Source organism: Chionomys nivalis, chromosome 9 (assembly GCF_950005125.1).
Source record: "Chionomys nivalis chromosome 9, mChiNiv1.1, whole genome shotgun sequence".
NCBI lineage: Eukaryota > Metazoa > Chordata > Mammalia > Rodentia > Cricetidae > Chionomys > Chionomys nivalis.
Window position 1 is genome coordinate 69,886,622 of NC_080094.1, and position 22,862 is coordinate 69,909,483.

General features: G+C 37.2%; 1 protein-coding gene across 1 annotated transcript in view; it reads right to left on the reverse strand.

The window, feature by feature from the left end:
- The window catches only part of Cstf3 (cleavage stimulation factor subunit 3), an 88,516-nt gene that overhangs the window by 61,911 nt on the left and 3,743 nt on the right, over positions 1-22,862 (reverse strand). Inside the window, exons 2-3 of the mRNA XM_057781058.1 lie at positions 6,627-6,728; positions 6,413-6,508 (exon numbers count right to left, since the gene is read on the reverse strand). Of these exons, the coding sequence (XP_057637041.1) occupies positions 6,413-6,508; positions 6,627-6,728 (198 nt within the window). The remainder of the gene's footprint in view (positions 1-6,412; positions 6,509-6,626; positions 6,729-22,862) is intronic.

The following is a 22,862-nucleotide window of genomic DNA, read 5'->3' on the forward strand; positions in this document are numbered from 1 at the left end:
TGCTTGCCACACAAGCATGACAACCTGAGTTCAATCCCTGAAACCCACAGTGAGGAACAGAACCAACTCCCAAGCTTTCTGATCTCTGCATGCTGTTATATTCCCACATATAACAAACTAATCCACCTCATGTGGTACAATATGCCTATAATTCCAGCTGTTGGGAAGTAGAGTTAGGGGAATGAGAAGGAATTTAGGGTCATTCTTTATAAACAGCTAAGCATGAAGAATTAAATCACACCCTGTGCCAAACAAAAAAGTAATCAAACCAACAAAACCAAATCAAACCCACCCACTGAAAACTGAAGTGTAGTTTATAAAAACTAATATTTACTTTTGTTTGTGGGTGTGGAGGTCATTGGGCAGCTTGGAGTTGGTTTTCTCCTTTTTAAGGACCTGGGATTGAACTCAAGTTTGCAAGTTTGCTGAGTGCCTATATCCCACCAGCCCAAAATTGAATTTTTTATGTTTCTCTCTCTCTCTCTCTCTCTCTCTCTCTCTCTCTCTCTCTCTCTCTCTCTCTCTCTCTTTCTTTCTTTTTGGTTCTGGTTTTTTGAGACAGGGTTTCTCTGTGTAGCCTTGGCTGTCCTGGAACTCACTCTGTAGAACAGGCTGGCTTGGAGCTCACAGATTCACTTGCCTCTGCCTCCCAAATGCTGGGATTAAAGGCTAGGACGACAATGGTCCAGCAAGCTCAAGCTTTGAAAGGATACATTTGAGCCAGACAGTGGTGGCACACACCTTTATTCCCAGAACTTGGGAGGCAGAGACAGGGGGATCTCTAAGTTTGAGGCCAGCCTGGTCTACACAGTGAGTACTAGGACAGGCTCCAAAGCTACAGACACCCTGTCTCAAAAACAAAATCAACACATTCAAAACAAGGTGGCACCTAATCCTAGCACCCAAGAGTCTGAGATAGGATAATTAAAATTTGGAAAGAAGAGACATCATGTCTTCAAAGGGGGGGGGGTGAAGGAAGGGGAATTCTATAAGATTTTTTTTTTTTTTTAAAATAAAGTCAAGTGGCACACGTTCAAAGTCAGGGACCATGAAAAGTCTTTTCTGTGATGAAATTATTTCTATCCCCAAATATGGAAGTTGAATATATATTATTATGAAGCATTTGAGCATTCTGTTTACTCACGAATACCATATATTGGGGTGTATCTTCACCTCTTGGGATGAAACTCATACCAAAATTACCCTCTTATGATTAAAAAATAAATAAAACCATACACTCTGGTTCATAGGGTAGCTTACAAATATCTATAACTCCATCTCCAGGGAGTATGATGACCTCTTCTGACCTTTGTGAACACCAGGGATGCATGTGATGCACATATATACACACAGGCAAAACATTCATAACACATCTAAATTTCTTGAATTATTTAAGACTGATTTATTTTCATTATGTGTATGCATGACTGATTGGGGATTTGTGCATGAGTGCAGTTGCAGCTAGAGTCCAAAAGAGATCTTTGGATCCCTTGGGGCTGGTATACAGGCAGTTGTGAGCCTCTTCTCTTCATGTGAGTGCTGGAAACCAAGCTCCTCTATCAGAGAAGTATTTGGTATTAATTTTAATTACTGAGACATCTCAAAAACCCTAGCCTCTATGACCTTAATGTCTATATTCACAACAAGTTGAAAAAAGTACTATATTATTCCACAAAGGAAATTCAGACTAAAACGCTATTCTCAGGAAAACTTCAAAATGCACGATCTGATTCTAGTTCACAATTAATTTTAGAATGTACAGACATCATAAATCTATTTAGTCCTTTCCTACATTTCAGATTCCTTTTGAGTTTTTGACATAAGTTTCTTTCACTATAGCCCAGTCTGCTACAACCCACCAGCTCCAACCTCTCCAGTGCTGTGATTACAGGTATGAGTCACCACCCAGCACTATAATTCTGATTTACAAGTTGAGAAATCCAGGACTACTGAGATGGCACAGGGGGTAAACTTGGTTACCTTGCCACCAAGTGTGACAATCTGGGCCTGACTGCTGGTCCCCATATTGTAAAAAGGGAGGAACTATCCAATGACTTCTATTGGCAAGTGATGGCACAGTGTAAGCATGTATACACACAAACAATATGAAATTAAAGTTGAAAATTTTAAAGAATTTTAGTTAATTAGTAGAGTATTTTACAAAAAAAAGAAACCAAAACAAAAAAAACAACAAAAACAAATGGCCAAATGTTAGAAGAATAAATTTTCTAGAAGATATAAACCACAGGTTTTATTTAAAGGAACTTTAGAAGCAACTATGTTGCCAGGTGGTGGTGGTGCACAGCTTTAATTCCAGCACTCAGGAGGCTGAGGCGGACGTATCTCTGTGACTTCGAGGCTAGCCTGGTTTACAAGAGCTAATCCAGGACAGGCTCCAAAGCTACAGAGAAACCCTGTCTCGAAAAACCAAACAAAAGAAACAGCTATGTCTTTTACAAATAGTTCAACATGAAAGGCTTGAATCACAAGAGAAAAAAAAACTATAAACTACTACTAACAATGACAATGCTTAACTATCAGTGCTACATAAATGGGTGGGGAAGGAAACTTAAAAATAATTTACTATTTGTAACAATAAGTATGAAAATACTTCTTTTGTTTATAAAACAGTACTATAATTATTCAAATCAATTGTGGTTGTAAGTAATTCTTAGTATTTTTTATATTTATGCATTTAAGAAACAGTAGATTAAGAAGAAGAGTTTTAGAGGAAAATCTGAATAATCACACAGACATGGACCAACATTTATTACAAACAGGAAAAGCAGATCTAAGAAGAGTACAGATTTTTCAATAAAGGGCTATAAAGCTGAAATGTAAAAATTTCCATAGTCTACATATTTTATCTGCATTTTAAATACATTGCTTAGTATGTACAAAACATTGTAATACAGTAATTTAAACTGCTATGTGGAGGCATTAAAACAGAATCAAGAATGGAGAAGTTTATTTCAACTTAAGTCACTCATGTTCCATCTTGAGTTCACTTTCATATTCCAAGAAAGGTTATTCTGAGAAAAGTAAAAATTGTATTTTACAACCTACTATTTATAAGGAAAGAAAAAACAGTATAGAGCAAAGAATTCATGTTTAAATTGTTAAATGAAAAGCCATCAACCCTCTACAAGCTTTATTAAATCACAGCTTTCACAGACAGCAAGATGCACCATTGCTGTTACCAGCAGCATAACTTCTTCCTCCTTCAGCTACCCATGAGAACATCCTTCCGTTCGTAAAGTCTTATGAATGTGGCTCAATTCAAGACAAATTACTTGGGAACAATAAAATATTGTACCTTACATGTTGTCAGTGTTCACTTAATTATATAAAAAGCTACAGAAACCAAAAAAAAAAAAAGAAAGAGAAACTTAGGGAAATATAGCAAAATCGTGTAATGTTCAATTCTGTGGTAACTTAGTGACCCATTAAATCCCTGTGAAAAACCCCTGTAGAGAGAGCTGAGGTTGACTATGACTAGAATACCATAATATTAAGAAAAAGTTCTATTTGTTAAGCAAAAAAAAAAAACCCTTAGAATTCACTTAAGACATTATATGAATTCAATGAAGCTGTAGATACACTATTTCTTTTGTATAAAAACTAGACAGTCAGATTTAGACATTATTCTGATAACAACACTCTATCATGTTATTGCCTGCTTTCTTATTAACTCTTCTGTATAAGTTACTGAATACAAGAAAAGCAATGCATTTTAAGGTCCTGAGATAAAAATGATCTTTAATATTATATATAATGGTAAGTATATTGGCCAAATTTTCAAATTTTATAAAAATATACAATTTTATTCTAAATGTTCATCATTAGGAGAATGTTATCTCCAACATTTTTAAACTGTAGCAAAAAGAAAAACAAAATAGGAAAAAGAACACCTAACTAACAAATTTAGGGTCCCATTTTAAAGCATGTATTTTACACAGGAAAATTTACACAACACTGCCAATGATTGAAGAAAAGCTAGCTTTTTTCTAAATTTAACTATTATATTCTAATTTTTAACTCATATTTCCAATTAAAAATAATTAAAAAAAAACTATTCTTTTGTTCCTTCTGTAGTGAAACAGCATTAAGTAAAATTTACAAGCTATTTCCCTGGGAAGGCATTTCTCCCCTTTCTTCTAATAGAAAAAAAAAATCTAATGTATTTAGCTACACAATAGTTTAGCTGAATTAAATGTAGTATCATCATAAATGCCCCACCATGAAGTACTGATTTACAACAATGTGTTAACAAAGCTTTATTTTCTTGAGTGTGCACACAGGATGTTACCAAACAATTAGTATAGTATGATAGTATTGTAAATAGGTTGGTTATGTCTTCATGACACACTGAGTGACATGATCAAAGGAAATTTTAGCTTCTTATGAGTCAAAATATACGTGTGAAAATAAAAATGAAGAGTAAACCAGGAAAGAGAGACAGTTTAGGTGTGTATTTCTGAAACCAGCATTTAATTTAACATTGTAATTCCTAAACCAGAAATATAAAAAAATTAAACACACATATATTTGGTATCATTTTTTTGTCAACAGTTTGATACATATACATGTTTCTGTTTGTGCTTTATACATACATATATATTTGTGTGTGCGAATGTGAGTGTGTGTGTGTATAAAGTAGCTGCAAACATTACCACTAAACAAACCAAACAAATCCTAGCAGCTCTGAACTGCTATATGAAACAAATCTGTTATTTAAACAACTTTCAGCCCCTTGGAATAACACCTACTCTTTTATGCAATTCTTTTTTAGAATACAGTTTGTATCTTATACTTAGGGAGGGAAATGTGGAAGAAACAAAACAAACCCTTGTTTATGTTTATAATTACAGAATTAGAACCTTGTTGCCAATTTCAGTTTAAAGTCAGTATCTGAATTTTAGAAAAAGAATTTAACTCAGAAGGTACTATTTTGTTTTCCAAAAATAATTTTCAATCATGTTTGTTTCTAGTGAGGTGTTTGTACAGTCAGACTAGAAAGTAAAAGGGGTGCAGGTGATCCTGGTTATTTGTTATCAAGTTATAGGAAACAGTATTGTCTTTAGCATACATGAGACAGACCTGTTTTGAGTTTCAAGCCCATCTACCTTGATGACTTAAAAAATACAGAGGAACGGAATGATTTCAGGAGAGGTGATGAAACTTTAAAGATATGGATATGGGTCAAATTACCAGATTCCACATAAGTTATAATCTCATTCACACATACAAACACAAACATGCAAACCAAACACACACACACTCACAAACACACAATGTTCCTGTTATTATTGTCCTGTAATTTTCCTTCCCTACAAAATAATACAACCTAAACTATATATAGCACAGATTCAATCAAGCACACTGCAGCCTCTGTTTAAATATGTTGCTGGTTGGGACTATACTGAGGATGCACCACAGGTGATACTACAGTCTATTAATACCACTGATGGTTAAAGTCCTTGCAGAGGTCCAAAAGAGGTTCACAGATCACCAAATTTCAGCAATAGCTGAGACCGCAGAGTACTTACGTTGAGAATTTATATTATAAAATATTAGAAGTACTGCATAAGTAGTATAAATAAAAAGAAATGGTTATCGTTTTCAGCTTAATGTGGATATTCTATTTCCATCTCTCACAACAAATTTAATTTATATTGTGTTTACTTAGTGCCAATTGATATTGGCACATTAATATTTTATTACAGATCTGACTGTTAATTCCAGTCTTAAGGTTTTTTGTTTTTGTTTTTTTTAAATCATAAAGAATGGGACCTTAAACATGCCTGACTGCAAGTTAAGACAAACCAAAAGAAAAATCAAAATATCATTGGGGTAAATTATAATTAAAAATTTTGAGTCATATTAGCTTATTCCTATATAATGTAAGCTTTATCATATGGCAGAATAAATCATTGCTTAAACTGACAAACCATGCATTTTTTTCATAAAATTAAAATGTGAAATAATTATTCTCCAAAATGTTTCATTTCACCAGACATTTAAAATACTCTAGTAAACTAAGCCAACATTTCTGTATTTTCGGATTAGTTTGTTATAGGAATAAAAGAAAAATGAGTTCTAAATAAATGACACAGGAGGCAATAAATTGACACATGACAAGTAAATAAAAGGCTAAAGCACTCCAACACCATTGAAACTGTTTTAATGTTGTTGCAACTCCAAAATGCAACAATCATCAGCTTGTGAAAGACCCAAATTTCAAAAATTCATTTTAATTACTCCTTCATATCTATTTTACAAAATAAAGGCAGAGACATTTAAATCCTCCTTGTCTTGATTATACTATGCTCCTAATTTCTTTTCTATCACTATAATGTAAGCTGTAATTCCCACCAGATGGTATATAAGAAAAAATAAATAAAATATTAACCTCTGCTTCAATGTACAGTTTCCAGAATCTGCCAGAACTGGGGAACTGGGCAACAAGGCGCTCGTAAGTCTTCCGTGCTTTGTCTATAGGTTGATTCTAAAATTGAAAACCAATAAACAGCATTTACAATGTTAGGACTATTAAAATATTACTGCAGAATCAAGTAGTGTGATTGGACCCATAGAGAAGGAAATGTAATCCTATATCACTAAACCTGTGCCTCTCGAATGAGAATGCTCCAAGCATCAAGGTCATATGGATTCTCTTCTAATTTCTTTTCCGCTTTCTTCACCTTCTCTGGGACATACTCAGCTGCCTGAATAAGGAAAAAAAAAAACAACAAACTGAAGTTATTGTTTTAAAAATATCATTCCCAATTAACTCAAGAACAACACATTTATCCCTAGATCCAATGTCTATACAAAGTATTAAAACATAATTTTAAGAAGAAGCAGTATCTGGATTAGGGGAAGTGCATATATGGTGGTGCATGTCTTTAATCCCAGCACTGGAAAGGCAGACATGGGAGGTAGACCAGCCTGGTCTATGTAGCAAGTTCAAGGACAGCAAGGACTTCATAAAAAGGGTGAGTGATGACTTTTGTCCAATAAAAATGGACTTTATTTTTATGTAAGATACTTCAGACACAGTATGTAGTTTGTATATACAGCATAATGAAAACTCTACATGAAAAGAGTAGAATGTAACTCTACTGTTAGTGTCTGTCTAGCATACATGAAGTCTCAGATAACAACACACACACAGTGGTGTCTCATTATTAGTAATTCTAGCACTCAAAAGGTAAAAACAGGAAAATCAGACATAGTAGGCTATCCTCACATATGAGCTCTATGCCATCTATTCTACATGACACCTTGTCTCAATTAAAAAAAAAAGCCTGAGTGGTGGTAGCGCATGCCTTTAATTTCAACACCCTGGAAGCAACGAAAGGCAGATCTCTGTCTGATACAGAGGGAGTTGCAGGACAGGCTCCAAAGCTACAGAGAAACCCTGTCTCAAAAAGAAAAAGAAATTATATCTATCTATCTATCTATCTATCTATCTATCTATCTATCTACCTACCTACCTACCTACCTACCTACCTACCTACCTACCTACCTACCTACCTACCTATGGAGACACACACACACACACAAACCGACCAACCAACCCCAGGCATTGGAGTATTTGGAGAGTATAAAGTTTTAAAGATTTACTTGTTATGTTGGGCGGTGGTGACTAATGCTTTTAATCCCAGCACTTGGGAGGCAGAGGCAGGTGGATCTCTGTGAGTTCAAGGCCAGTCTGGTCTACAGAGTAAGTTCTGGAACAGCCAGGACTGTTACTCAGAGAAACCCTGTCTCTAAAAGACAAAAGGAAGGGGGGGGGGGCTTCTACATAAAGATGAAAGAAAGGGGGGGGTCCACATGAAGATAAATGCAATGAATAGAGAACTTAAACATACTAAACCAGGCATGGCCACATACATCTAAATTCTAGCACTTAAGGGGCTGAATATAGAAGAGCATGAACTCCAAGCCAGCCGGTATTCAGTCTGTCTTAAAAAAGAAATCAAGATCTTACAATGGTCACATTTATTAGATGGTGGGTAATAGAGAACCGAGCCAGGCATGGTGGTATATACCTTTGGTCTTAGGAACGTGGGCTGAAGGGAGTTCTCTTCAAAAACAAAACAAGAAGCAGAAATAGATCAGTAGTTAAGATTGTTTGCTGCTCTTTCAGAGGACTTAAGTTCAGATCCCAGAACCCAGATAAAATAACTTAAAACTATAACTCAAGTTTCAGGAGACTGGAAAACCTCTGAGTTCTTGAATGTACACGATACATATAAACCCGTGCAGATACACACACAGAGACACCCAACAAGTAATATGTCAGGTAGATCTTCTGAGTTCAAGGTCAGCCTGGTCTACACAGTGAGACCCAGGACAGTCAGAGATGTTATACAGAGAAAACCTGTGTTGAGAAAAAAAAAAAATTTTTTTTGGGGGGGGGGAGTGCACATTTCAATACAGGGTTTCTCTGTGTAACAGCCCTGGTTGTCCTGGAACTAGCTCTTTTAGACCAGGCTAGCCTCAAACTCATAGAGACACGCCTGTCTCTGCTTCCTGAGTGCTGAGATTAAAGGCGAGTGCCACCACTGCCTGGCATAACAAGTAAATCTTTAAAACTCTGTACTCTCCAAATCCTCCGATGCCTTAATAACCAGGTCTTAGGCACATGCTTAGAAAAGTGCTCTATCAGTCTTTTAATAAGGTTGTTTTAGTCTTATTGCAGAATTTTTTTTCTTGGAGCTTGGGGTATAGTTTACAGGTACCGGTAGAAAGCTACCAGATGTGAGGCCCTAGGTTCAAGTCCTAGCATTGTTACATGTACATGCAAACACGCAAACACACACAAACACACACACACACACGAAAAGAAAGGTGCAAGGTGCTAGAGTGATATCCTAGCAGTTAAGAACACTTGCTATCCTTCCAGAGGACCCGGGTTCAGTTCCTGGCACATAAATAACAGCCCACCACAGTCTGTAACTCTGGTTCCCATGTTCTGTCCTCAATGGGCACAAGGTACACATATTGTGCACACACTTACATGCAGGCAAAACAGTCATACACATAGAAAAACTAAAGATATTTAAAAACTGAAAGAAAAAAAGCAGCACCTAGTACCAACAGCGTAAACACAAGTATTAACTTCTAAAATTGTTTAGAATATTCCTGCATATCAGAATGAAAAGTGATACTCAAAGGATATTTACAAATACTGACACACTAAGTAAGTTTTACCCCTCTCTCCAACACTACCTGTCTCAACACCCTAAGGACTGCGATCATAGGTATTTGCCATCATCATACTCCACTTAATCATTACCACTCCTGTTTTTAGACAGGGGCTCGCTATGTAACTGATGTTCTGGAACTCACTATATATATATATAGACTAGTCTGGCTTTGAACTCACAGAGACCACCTGTCTCTGCCAGGACTAAAGTGTTGGTTTTAAAAGCATGTGCCACCATATCTGGCACCACCCGTTTTATAGATGAATTATTAAGAAGCAATTCAGTCAAGCACCCATCTAAGGAAAGTTCTAAAAGCCATCTTTTTAGAATAAAATTGCCTGGGAAACGTAAACTCTTTTTGTAGAAATAAATTAGCTTTAACCACTGAAAGATATGAATTTATTTAGGAAGAATTATTTTTTGTTTTTTGAATCAGGGTCTCATTATGTAGCCAGGCTGGATTTCAATACTGGTGAACCTCCTGTCTCAGCCTCCAAAGCACTAGAATTACAGGTATAAGCCACCCCACTGGCTTGAACATGTTCTAAGACTGTAGCAATCTAACTTAAAATTACCCTTACTAATAAATACAAGAGCTTTATGATTAGTGTAAGGAACTAAGGAAGAAAAGTTCATAAAAATGACTACTAGCACACCCACATATTAAAGCATCTAAAATTTGGTAATGGTAAAAATCAATACAGCTCAAAACAGCAATGCATAAAAATACACTAAATAATAAAAGTAACATTTTATATCAGAATGGTGAATTTCTGGCAAATGTAATAAATGAAATCAATTTTATCAAGATAAAACCAAATTCTCACTTTTTGTTTACCAAAGAATCGTTAAAAACACACACACACACACACACACCAACCACAAGGGCTTAAAATATTGTTCATGGTAAAAGTGCATGTTTAGCATTTGCAAGGCTTTGTTTGGGGGGTCCAATCATTAGTGTACATACACACAAAACAGCTAAATAGACAATATTCTGAGATGTATCTTAAGTTTTCAACCCTGTCTCCAAAGTGTGTGTGTGACAGAGAGAGACAGACAGAGACAGATGAAAGGTCAGTAGTAGTAGTAGCCACTAAGCTTACTAGCATAAAGTTCAGTCAATAAAAAGGGGCAAATAACTTTTTACTCAAAAGAAATAAAATGTATCCCACGGGATAGAAATAAAATGTTCTATAATTAACACTGACATCCTCAGTGAGGTGAGGGGAAGTAGGAAGAAAGAAATACTACCAAAATTTAATATGAATAACTGATACTGAACATCATTTCTAGTAACTTATACTACTACACAAAAGAGTACACGAAAACAGTCAACTACTGGCCTGCTGTGTAAGACTGCTAATAATTTAAATAGCCATGTCTGAAAGAACCAGTTAAATTATGACTTGCTTAAGAGTTGGTTCAGTGGTTAGGAGCACTTACATCTCTTATTTCCAGCACCCATATTAAGCATCACAACCACATGTAAGCCTAGTTCCAGGAGCTCTAATGTCTTCTAGTCTCCTCAGGCACGAGGCATGCCCATTGTACAAAGAGATACATACACCCAGGCAAAACACCATACCTTACGATCAGTAAAAATCCATACACAATTAAAAAAAAAAACAACAACAAAAAACCTTAAAATTAAATAGGAAATAGTTATTAAAGAGGTTGGCAAGATTGTCCAGAGAGCAAAGGCACTTCCCATGCAAACTTGATAAACTATATTTGATAACTGGAACCCAGAAAGTATCCTCTGACACCTCCATACACCCACAGACACATCATGCATGAGCAGCACACACCGTGCACACACTTTAAAAAATAATAATAAAAGATTGATTAAACGAAGGAGGGCCTGTAGATTTGGCTCAAAGTTAGTTAAGCCCTGCTTTGCATTCAATGAGGACCGGAGTAAGATCCCAGCACTCACCTCAAAGGAATAGGCAGAGAATTATATTCAGCACTCTACAGGCAACACAGGCGCAGGCACACAGCCACCTGATGGCCTGAGTTAGATCATCAGGACCCTCGTAGTGGAGGAAGTGACTCTTCCAAGTTGCCCTTGATGTCCATAAAGCACCCACCCATATACATAAATAAAAAATTAAATGTAACAAACTTTAGGATAATCCTTTTAACCCCCAGTACTAAGATCTATGCCCTTTCAAGGAAAAATGTTGATAAAACAAACAAACAAAACACACACACAAAATGAACAAACAAGCAAAGCCAAAAAACACTGCCAAGGTTTTCTGTTGCAATTTTTTTAAAACTCCGTGTGGTGGTTTGATTGAAAATGGCCCCCAGATGGTGAACCTGTTTGGTAAAGATTAGGCAGTGGAGTCTTGATGGAGGTAGGCTTTTAGGTTTCAGTGTACTTTCTCTGCTTCCCATTTGTGGATCAAGACGTGAGTTCTCAAATGTTCCTACCACCAAACATCTACTTTGGACTCTAACACCCTGAACATATTTAAGTCCACTAAACTTTCCTTTTTCTTTTCCTTTGGTTTTTCAAGACAGGGCTTATCTGTATAGCCCTGGTTGTCCTCAAACTCAGAGATCCTCCTGCCTCTGCATCCCAAGTGTTGGGAGCAAAGGTGTGCACCGCTATGCTTCACCACTGTCCGGCTTAAACTTTATTTTTCAAGTTACCTTGTTCATGATGTTTGGTCACAGCAACATAAAAGTAACTAAGTGTAAGGATGATTAATTTTATGCTATGAGAACTATTTGAAGTGCCTAACGGTATGAGAACTACCTAGAGATCCAGATCTGCTCAACAGAAAATTAACCCTCAAATTAACAATTATATACTATAAAATATATAAAATAGAGCATCAATATTTGGTCAACATATGCAATGTAGATAATAAGAAAATTATGGTAAGAGGATTGTTATGAGTTTGAGATTAGTCTGAGATGAAGGGTAGGACGTTTTAAATTAATTTTTCTGACCAAACTTAATTAATCCTAGCAACACACACACATTAAATAAGCTATCCTTTTAACAAATCTCAATTATATAGCCCAAGCTAGACTCAAACTCCTGGATTATAGGGGTGTACCACCACATCCAGATAAAACAAAAATTATATATTGTAAGATATAATGAGTACATCAAAAATGTTCTAGTGGTCAGTTCAATGCAAGCTATTCTGATTATTTATGTCAAAGTCATGGGTGATGTAGCTATTATAGTTAACACTATTACTCTAGGTTCTGGTCTATATTAATAATACAAGAAAGGACTGGGGAGATTGAGTAAACAGTTCAGTGCTGAGCAAGTTTTGAGGAGCTGAGGTCAGATTTTCAGAACCCACATAAGGCCAGAAATGATAATACCAGCACTCCTATGGCAAGATGGGAAATAAAGATCTGATAATTCAACAAAATCTCCAGTGCCAGTCGCAAACAAACAAACAAAAGACCTTGGGCTGAGATGCTAGACAGGAGAGAGAGATGATGGCTCGGCACAGCAATTTAGTGTTTACTGCTCTATGAAAGCACCAAAATTTGGGTCACAACACCCAAAACAGGCACCTCATGAATATCTATAACTCCAGTTTCAGATGACCTGACTACCTTTTCTGGCTTCCATAGGCACCAGCATATACACACACAGCTTGGGGGAGGGGGGAGCAGATAAATAAAATGTTAAAAGAAAATGCTCAGAGATTAGTTTTAAAAAAAAAGAAAAACATAATTTCATTAAAGCCTGAAAATTCTATACACAAGCAACTGTAGGAACAGCTGCAATTCTATTTTCCTCTGTCCGATGATGAAGTGAAATGTTTGTAAAGTAATCTATACAGATAATTCTCAACTGTATTAACAACAGAAGGTAAAAGATTTCAGGTCTGTTGCTGAGGGGCGAGCTAGATGCCACTGCAGGGCCTTGAGTGTCCTGAATTACTAGGTTAGTGAAGATTCCACAAGTAAATTCTTTGAGATTATCCTCATCAGTCCCTTCCATAAAGGTTATCAGTAGAAACCTGACACTAAGCAATCAGAAAACCAGCACAGGGAGATTTATGGGCTGACAATCAGAAGGAGCAAAAGTTGTGGCCAAGTTCCACAAGCTCGCACACTCTCCAGCTCCAGCATTAACAGTAACAGCGACGCTTGTGAAATTCACATCCAATAAACAATTCAGGGCAGTCAAACAAACACACCAGCCACAATGAAAGCTATCCAAAATGGTTACAAGTACATGCCCTGCTTACTAGTTATGGCCACATTCAAATCCCACAACAAAAACCTTTTCTTCAGTTATGAGCCCATAGGTAGCCAAAGTTAAAAGCTACTTTTTTTTTTTTTTTGAAACAGGGCTTCTCTAGGTGGCCTTGAACTCAGAGATCCACCTCCAAGTGCTGGAATTAAAGGCACAAGTCACCATCACCCAGCACCAGCTAATCTTAAAATTAGAAAAAAACAACCAGACAGTGTGTGCCTCATATCTTAATTCGATATGAGACTTACAAAGTCATCATTTTCACACACTTGGGAAAAAAAAAACTGAGGTGAATTTGACCAAGTTTCAAATCCAATTAGTGATTTCCAGAAATTATATTCTAGAACAGAGAAACAAGCTAAAGCACAATCAGCAAAATACAGTAAGAAAAGAGTTGTGGTTTTTGTTTTTCTTGTTTTGTCACCACCCAGCTAAGAGCTACATTTCTGTCTTCTGTCCTACTATAGAACAAAAAAAAAAACCCTCAAGTTTCCTAAGATATTGAAAAAAAGAGACATGTTAATATAAATCTGGTTAAAAAGACTGTGACAAAGAAAGGTCACAGGCCTTAGTGAGGAAGCTACAATTATTTTGTTACGTGGCCATGATGTACCTGCCAAAATGCCTTCTAAATAATTATGTTTATGTCCATATATTAGTACTGCTGGCAGGTTTTGTCAGAAAAGCTTGTTTACAGTAAGTGGCAGTCAATTATCAGACTCAAGATTGGTCAAAGTGGTTAAGAATAAGTGACTGTTGAATGTTTTTTTGTTTGTTTTTTTTTGGTTTTTCGAGACAGGGTTTCTCTGTGACTTTGGAGCCTGTCCTGGAACTAGCTCATGTAAACCAGGCTGGTCTCAACTCACAGAGATCCGCCTGCCTCTGACTCCCGAGTGCTGGGATTAAAGGCGTGCGCCACCATTGCCCGGCGAATGTTGAGTTTTAAATTGGTCATCACCTTCCCGGCAAGGTTCCAAGAATACTTCAGAAGAGGGAGTGGCAGAGCACTCGCCAGTACTTGTAAGGTTCTGTGTTCAAACTCAGCACAAAGAAAACACCTTAAACATCAATATCTATGTTTTGGAAATGTACTTTATAAAAAAAGAGAGCTGTGCCTGTTTTGTGCAAAGGGTAATCAAACTTAGGCATTGTGCTCGCTGTTCAAGAACTCTACTACAGAGTTGCATTCCCTAACCAATGGTTGCACATTTGGATCTTTTAAAGCATCTAGCTGAGGGGCTGGAGAGATGACTCAGGTAAGAGCACTGGCTGCTCTTCCAGAAGACTTGGGTTCAGTTCCCAGCAACCACATGGTGGCTCCCAATCATTTCTTCACTCCAGTTCCAGGGGATCAAGCCTATGCCTTCAGGCCTCCAGAGGACCAGGCACAGGCATGGCATCAATCTACATATAGACAAAACATTCATATACATAAAACAAAATAAAATTTCTTTTGTAAGAAGAGATATGGGTATTCTGACTCAACAAGAGACCATTTGTCTAGCAAACTTGAGCCTCAGATCTCAAGTAAAATATAAGTATTCTTTAATTCCTTAGATTTTTTTATGTGTGTAGATTATTTCCCCTGCATGTATGTCTGGGTACTATATGCATGCAGTGCCCACAGAGACAAGATGAGGACATTGGATCCTATAGAACTAAAGTTTTCGGTTTTAAAGATTGATTGATTGATTGATTATACAGTGTGCTGCCTGCATGTATGCTTGCAGGCCAGAAGAGGGTACCAGGTCTCATTGTAGATGGTTATGAGTTACCATGTGGTTGCTGGGATTGAACTCAGGACCTCTGGAAAGGCAGCTAGTGCTCTTAACCTCTGAGCCATCTCTCTAACTTCTACATCTGAACCCAGGTCCTCTGCAAAAGCAACAAGTGTTCTTAACTGCCAAGTTGTCTCACCAACTCCAACAGATAATATTTTTTAAAAAGAATAATGAAGGCTTGGGTATATCTGAGTGCTAAAGTATTTGCCTAGCCATGAATGAGGCCCTGAGTTTAATTTCCAGCACTGATGGAGGAGGGTCATCTGTCTATGTATCACTTTCAATGGTTAATAAAGAAACTGCTTTGGCCCTTTGATAGGACAGAAAATTAGGTAGGCGGAGAAAACAGAACAGAATGCTGGGAGGAAGAAGGCAATGAGGCAGACACCTCAGGCAGATGCCATGGAGCAAGCCGCCATGCCAGACATGCTGAATCTTCCCCGGTAAGCCACCACCTCATGGTGCTACACAGATTATTAGAAATGGGTTAATCAAGATGTGAGAATTAGCCAATAAGAGGCTAAAACGAATGGGCCAGGCAGTGTTTAAAGAATACAGTTTCCGTGTAATTATTTCGGGTGTAAAGCTAGCCGGGTGGCGGGATACAGCCTGCCACTCTTTCTACACAGCACCATAAAAACAAAAATAAATGAGAACACAAGAAAAATATGCAATTCTTTCTGTTCCTACTAAAGAGGCAAAAAAGACTGGAGGACATAGCTTTCCCCAAATATTTTTTCCCCAAATAAATTCAGGGTAAACTGGAGTGGTGTTACATAGGAAATTCAAAGTAAAATTGAAATAAAAATTAGTTTAGGCATGCAAACTGTCGCAAATTCAAAAGCCAGCCAAGATTACATGAAGAGTTATAGGAAACCCTGGGCTGTGCACATACATACAATTAAAGAGACTGACTTTATCTAGGCACTACACATCAAAAATAGGGGGAGGAACTGTAGAGATGGCTCAGTGGTAAAAGCACTTACCATCCTTTCCATAAGTACCAAGTCCAATTCCCAGAACCCACATCAGGCAGTTTGCAACCACCTGCAACTCCAGCTCTAGAGGGATCTGGGGCCTCTGAGCTCCAAGTGCACTTGCACTCATATGCACAAACACAATAGACATACACATAACTAAAAATAATTTAAAATCAAAGCTTTAATATGAACAAACCAGGCATGGTGACATAGGCCTTTAATCCCAGTACTTGGAAGTCAGAGGCAAGTAGATCTTCAGGTTTTAGGCCAGCCTGGTCTACACTGTGTGTTCCAGGATAGGATAGATAAGACTACATAGACACACTGTCTCAAAATAAACAAATATACATATGAATTTAGGGGGAGAAGATATCATAAAAAAGATGGGAAATTAAGAGGAATTAAATCTATGCTTGGATAATAAGTCTTGCCTGTGATCAACTGAACAAGCACAGATAAGCCTCGATTCCCATTTTAAAGTACGTATTTTCTATTATTGAATGTACTAACTATAGCTGGGGAGAATTAAGGAAGAAAATCAGTAAGATATTCTCATATTCTGCAGTTTTAACACTTATTTTTATCAAATATATGAATTTAAAAGCAACTTATGGCTGGAATGATGGTTCACCCTTGTAATCCCAGCACTTGGGAAATTGAAGCTGGAAGACTGAATTCAAGGTCTGTATTACGAGACTATCAGGGAAATGAATTTAAAGACATTTATCTGCTTCCCCATAATTCTGAGGTTTACAACCTTTCATTTTTTAAAAATCACCAAGTACATGTTATTTTCTTTTTTAGTAAGTGTTTTAAATGAAGATTCTTAGTTCACTAACAGAATCAGAAACAGCAACCTGAAATTATGGCAGACATCTATTATTTTCATAAAGGACCTAAATAATTGTGACAAAATGGGTCCTAAACTCTACTATGAGAAGCAGTAAATGATACACCTTAGTCAATATATTTTAGTCAATGTGGTACACCACATACCAAATAGAACTATAATGGTGTTGAAAAATTCCCCCACATTTAACTTTAGTGACTTTTGGGGGGGGGGGGTTGAGACAGGGTTTCTGTGTAGTCCTGGCTATCCTGGAACTCACTCTATAGGCCAGGCTAGTCTAGAACTCAAGTAACCCTTGCCTCTGCCTCCCAGATGCTGGGATTAATGGCGTGCACCACCACTGCCAGGAATGATTAGTGACATCTTGACCACCAATTTCAATGCATTACTGGTGTTGGAAGTGATGCTGGCTAGTGTAAACAAAGGTCTAGCACATATAATTACACACAGTACATAACACTTTATAATAACTGGGTTGTTCCTTAAATAGTTACAAAATATTTTTAATTTATTTATTTTTATTTCACGTGCATTTATGTTGTCTGCATGTATGTCTGTTTGAAGGTATTGGATACCCTGAAACTGGAGTTACAGGCAGTTATAAACTGCCACATGGCTACTGGGAATTGAACCTGGGTCTCTGGAAGAACAGACAGTGTTCTTAACCACCAGCCCCACTCACTCACTCTCAGATCTCTCTCTCTCTCTCTCTCTATATATATATATATATATATATAAAAATATAAAAACTATATACATTTAAAAAATATTTATTATGTATATAGTGTTACACTACATGTATGCCTGCAGGCCAGAAGAGGACACTAGATCTCATTACATATGGTTGTGAGCCACCATGTGGTTACTAGGAATTGAACTCAGGATATCTGGAAAAGCAGTCAATGCTCTTAACCCCTGAGCCATCATCTCTCCAGCACTACAATATGTTTTTAATCAAAATATACAACATAGAATAACACATACTCATTATTTATCAGTGATAAAAAACTTAAAATGTGCCAGTGGCAGCAGCGCATGCCTTTAACCCCAGCACTTGGGGCAGTCTGGCTGGGGTAGGGGGTGGGGGAAAAGGATGAACAACTTAAAAAGTAAGGTGTAGCCAGGCATGGTGGCACATGCTCAGGTGGCAGAAGAAGGTGGGTCATTGAGTTTGAGATCTATGTGATGAGTTCCAGGCTAGCCAGAGCTACAAAGTGAGACCCTGTCTCGAACATACAAAACAGAGAGATGTGTTGCATACCTTTGATTCAAACACTAGAAAGGCGGAAGCAGGTAGACCTCTGTGAGTTCCAAGTCTGTTGGGACTACAGAGTTAAACCCTGTCTTGCTCAGGAAGCTGACACAAGATGAGAAGTTTCCAGGCAGCTTTACTACATAGCCAGAACCTCTCAAAACAGTTTACTACATAACAATATTATTCAGGTATGGTGGCTTATGCTTATAAAAAAGCACTCAGGAGACTGAGTGAGGCATAACAGCCTTGAGTTTGTGGTCAGCCTAAACTACATAGTGAGCTCCAGGGTAACCTAGGTTACAGAGTAAGATCATGTCTCACAAATAAAGCAAAATGCATTTTGACTAACATGTTTGAGGCCCTGGGTTCCATGCCCAACACCATGGAAAACACCAAATAAACCAACTAGTATGCCTCCATTAGGCCAGGAAAGCAGCTCCTTTCTTTCTACTTTCTTCCTTTCCCCACTTGTTTTTTATTTCCAACCTGGGAAATTTAATGCCCTATGCATGCCAGGGAAGAACCCTACCATACTCTCACAGCAATGCTCTTCACTGCACCACTTCCTCTTGCACTTTATTTTTATTTTACATTGTTTTGTTCAATGTGCCTTAGAGCAGCAGATTAATAGGATTCTGCCATTAACTTAGACCAATAAACATACAGGCTATAAATAACTCCAGGCTGTAACATAGTTTAAGTATGATCACTGTACAATTTTGTTGTTTGACACAATAAAAATCACTTCAAGAATACAATGAAACATGACTATTATCTAAGTCTATCTATTCTAAATACATTTTCCAAATATCATGTATCCATGAAATGTAAATTGGTACCAAACCCAAATGATCCTAACTTAATTTTTTGCTAAAATACTAAGAAAACTGCATATAGTATATAAGTTTTTTCTAACCTTTTAAAAATAAAAATAGGCCCAACAGGATAGTGTACACTTTCAATCCCAGCACTTGGGAGACAGAGGCAAGTAGATCTCTATAGACTTTGAGGTGAGCCTATTTCTATATAGTGAGTTCCACGCTAATCAGGAATATATAGTGAGACCCTACCTCAAAAAAAAAAAAAAAAAAGTAAATAACTAAAGAAAAATAGGCAAAGGCAGCATTCTATGACTTTCTTGGAGTAAGTACAAGCTTAAGTGAGCCAACTTACATACTCAATGAATAAAGTATATTTCAGGATGGATGTCACATTTAGGACTAGATGCCAGTTTGGTCCTATGTTCCTTTGCCAATGCAAATGAACTGTGTCCAAGAAAAGCAGTCTGTATCACATAGTGATAACTCCTCTAACTTTTCAAAAAAAAAAATCCTATTCAATTTAAAAACTTTAAAAAGAAATCTAGAAGTAAGGTGTTGTTGAAATAAGAATCATACTCACTTCTTCATACCCTAGGAAGCAAACCAAATAAATACAAAAAGCTGGGATGTAGCTCTGTGGAACATGAGCTAGTTAGTAATAAGCAAGGTTCAATGCCCAGCAATGCAAGAAAATCATCATTAAAAAAAAAATAAAAAACAAAAAACATCTTGGGGCAAAGCATTTGTTCAGTAAGAATGATGCCCAAAGTTCAATCCACAATACTACCAAAAAACAAGGAAAAGTCTAGCTTGGGGCAGGCACACACCTATAATCTGGCTTCTGGGAGGCTGTGGGCCACCCGTGGAAAAAAGAGAAATCTTTGAGCTGTGGATAGGTCTATAATTCCAGCACTTGGAAGACGGAGTTCAAGGCTAGCCTGAGCTACCACAGACCCAGTTATAAACAACAAAAGAAGGAAAACAAGCTGGGGTGGTGGTTCCACGCTGATCAGGAATATATAGTGAGACCCTACCTCAAAAATAAATAAATAAATAAATAAATAAATAAATAAATAAATAAATAAATAAATAAAAAAAAAATAGGCACGCCTTTAATCCTATCACTCGGGAGGCAGAGACAGGTGGATCTTTTTGAGTTTGAGGCCAGCTTAGTCTACAAGTAGTAGTTCCAGGCCAGGCTCTAAAACTACAGTGAAACCCTCTCTCAAAAAACAAAACAAAACAAAAAGAGGAAAACACAAATACAAAAAACAACCTTTAGAATTTGACCAACAAGGCTCATCCAAAAGTAGCCAAGATATTGACTCACTAGATTAAGTAGTACATTAAAAAAAAAGAATAAAGGGGCTGGAGAGATGGCTCAGCGGTTAAGAGCATTGCCTGCTCTTCCAAAGGTCCTGAGTTCAATTCCCAGCAACCACATGGTGGCTCACAACCACCTGTAATGAGGTCTGGTGCCCCCTTCTGGACTTCAGGCATACACGCAGAAAGAATATTCTATACATAATAAATAAATATTAAAAAAAAAGAATAAAGAACATAGTTTTTGTGATTCTAATATCATTCAATATTTACAGAATTAAATTATCTATCAATAGTTTAAATAGCTGGGTAAGTTAGTATATACTTAGAATCCCAGTACTCAATGCTCATGAATTCCAAGCCAGTCTAGATTATAAAGGCACTCTACCACTAAATAAAGAAAAATCCTTACTGATTTGATCCTTTTTTTAGATCTCTTCTCATACTATTGCCAACAGTCAAAACAAAATGACCCAGATTTACAATTGGATTTTGTTTAAAGAGAAATGCAGATATGGGATATGGTGGAAAAGTTTAAAACCATGAACAGTTTTTGGCAATAGTAATGAACAGATACAAACACATGAATAGGCTTTGCCATTCCACCTGAGATATACATTCTTTTTTATGACCAGAAACAACCTAATACTCAACAAATACAATCTCTAACAATTCCTTTCAAAAGAAAAAAATCCAAACAAAAGGACAGATCTAGTACCCTTAGGAACAGTTCTTGCCAAATAAAGAGGAGGAAGTCCACTTTTCCCAAGAAATATTAAAATCAAACCTATTTACTTACTCAAAATTGTCTTATAAATATAATTTAAAACAGAAGAGAACATAGAAAAGGCTATAGCAGAGAAATTTTATTAAACACATAAAATAATTGGGTTAAAAAAGAGACTGTCCAACATATTTGGTTATCCTGCTTTCTTCCCAATTTTCTCCCCTCACATCTATTTTGACTTTTAAATTATTTGGTGGTGGCTCACGCCTTTAATTTCAGTACTCAGGAGGCAGAGACAGGTGGATCTCTGTGAGTTCAAGGCTAGCCTGGTCTACGGAGCAAGTTCCAGGACAGGCTCCAAATAAAGCTACAGAGAAAACCTGTCTCAAAAAACAAAAGAAAATAAAATCCACAAAATAACTACAAAAGGATGCTTTTCTTATTCTTTCTTTGTTTTTTTCTGAGCAAGACTTGCTATATATAGTTCAGACTAGACTCTACCCAAGATCCTCCTACTTCAGTCTTTTGAATGCTGGGGTCACTATTGTGTGCCAACATGATTGTCTCTTAATAGTTTTCAGTTCTGTTTAGGCTTTCTTACCAATACTTAAGGATCATTTTTTAAAAAAAAAAAATTCATTTTTTGCCAGGCTGTGGTGGCACACACCTTTAATCCCAGCACTCGGGAGGTAGAGGCAGGCGGATCTCTGTGAGTTCAAGGCCTCCTGTCTACAAGAGCTAGTTCCAGGACAGGCTCCAAAGCTTCAGAGAACAGAAAAACCCTGTCTCAAAAAAATAAAACAAAACAAAAAAAGATTTCATTTTCAGTTATGTGCGTGAGATGTGGACAAGTGCCTAAGAAGGCCAAAAGAGGGCATCAGATTCCCTGAAGCTCAAGTTACAGGTGCTTGTGAGCCTCTTACAAGAACAGAAAGCATTCTTACTTTCTCCAGATTTCCACTGGCCATTGTCTCAAACAGTAAGAACTGTGCAGCCAATTCACATTTTAAATTCTCTCGTACTTTTAAAGTATAATTTAATTACTACATCAGCTAAAGCAACTGAGATTTACTTCAAAGCAATGAAGGCAGAGGAAGGAAAAAAAGCAGCTCTGTGATAAATACGTCACATATAATATTTCTTTTGCTGCTTGCTTGAAAAGTACCACTCAACATGTAAAAGCCATGGGGGTGGGGGTGGGGGTGGAGTATGACTCAGTGGTATGGAGCCTGACTGACTCATTTACTGTTCTTGCAAAGGACCCAGGTTTAGTTTCCATCACCCAGATGGCAACTTAAAACTGTAACTCCAGCCGGGTGGTGGTGGCTCACGCCTTTAATCCCGGCACTTGGGAGGCAGAGGCAGGTGGATCTCTGTGAGTTTGAGACCAGCCTGGTCTACAAGAGCTAGTTCCAGGACAGGCTCCAAAAACACAGAGAAACCCTGTCTCGAAAAAACCAAAAAAAAAAACAAAACAAAAAACACTGTAACTCCATTTCCAGATCAAAGACTCCCTTCTGACCTTCTTGGGTGCCAAGCAAACCACTCATACACTTAAAAAATTAAAAGCCACGGTCCGAAGATGATGTTGCATACTTTTAGTCCCAACATGTAGGAGGCAGAAACAGGCAAAATCTCTGAGTTCTAGGCCAGCATGGTCTACAGAC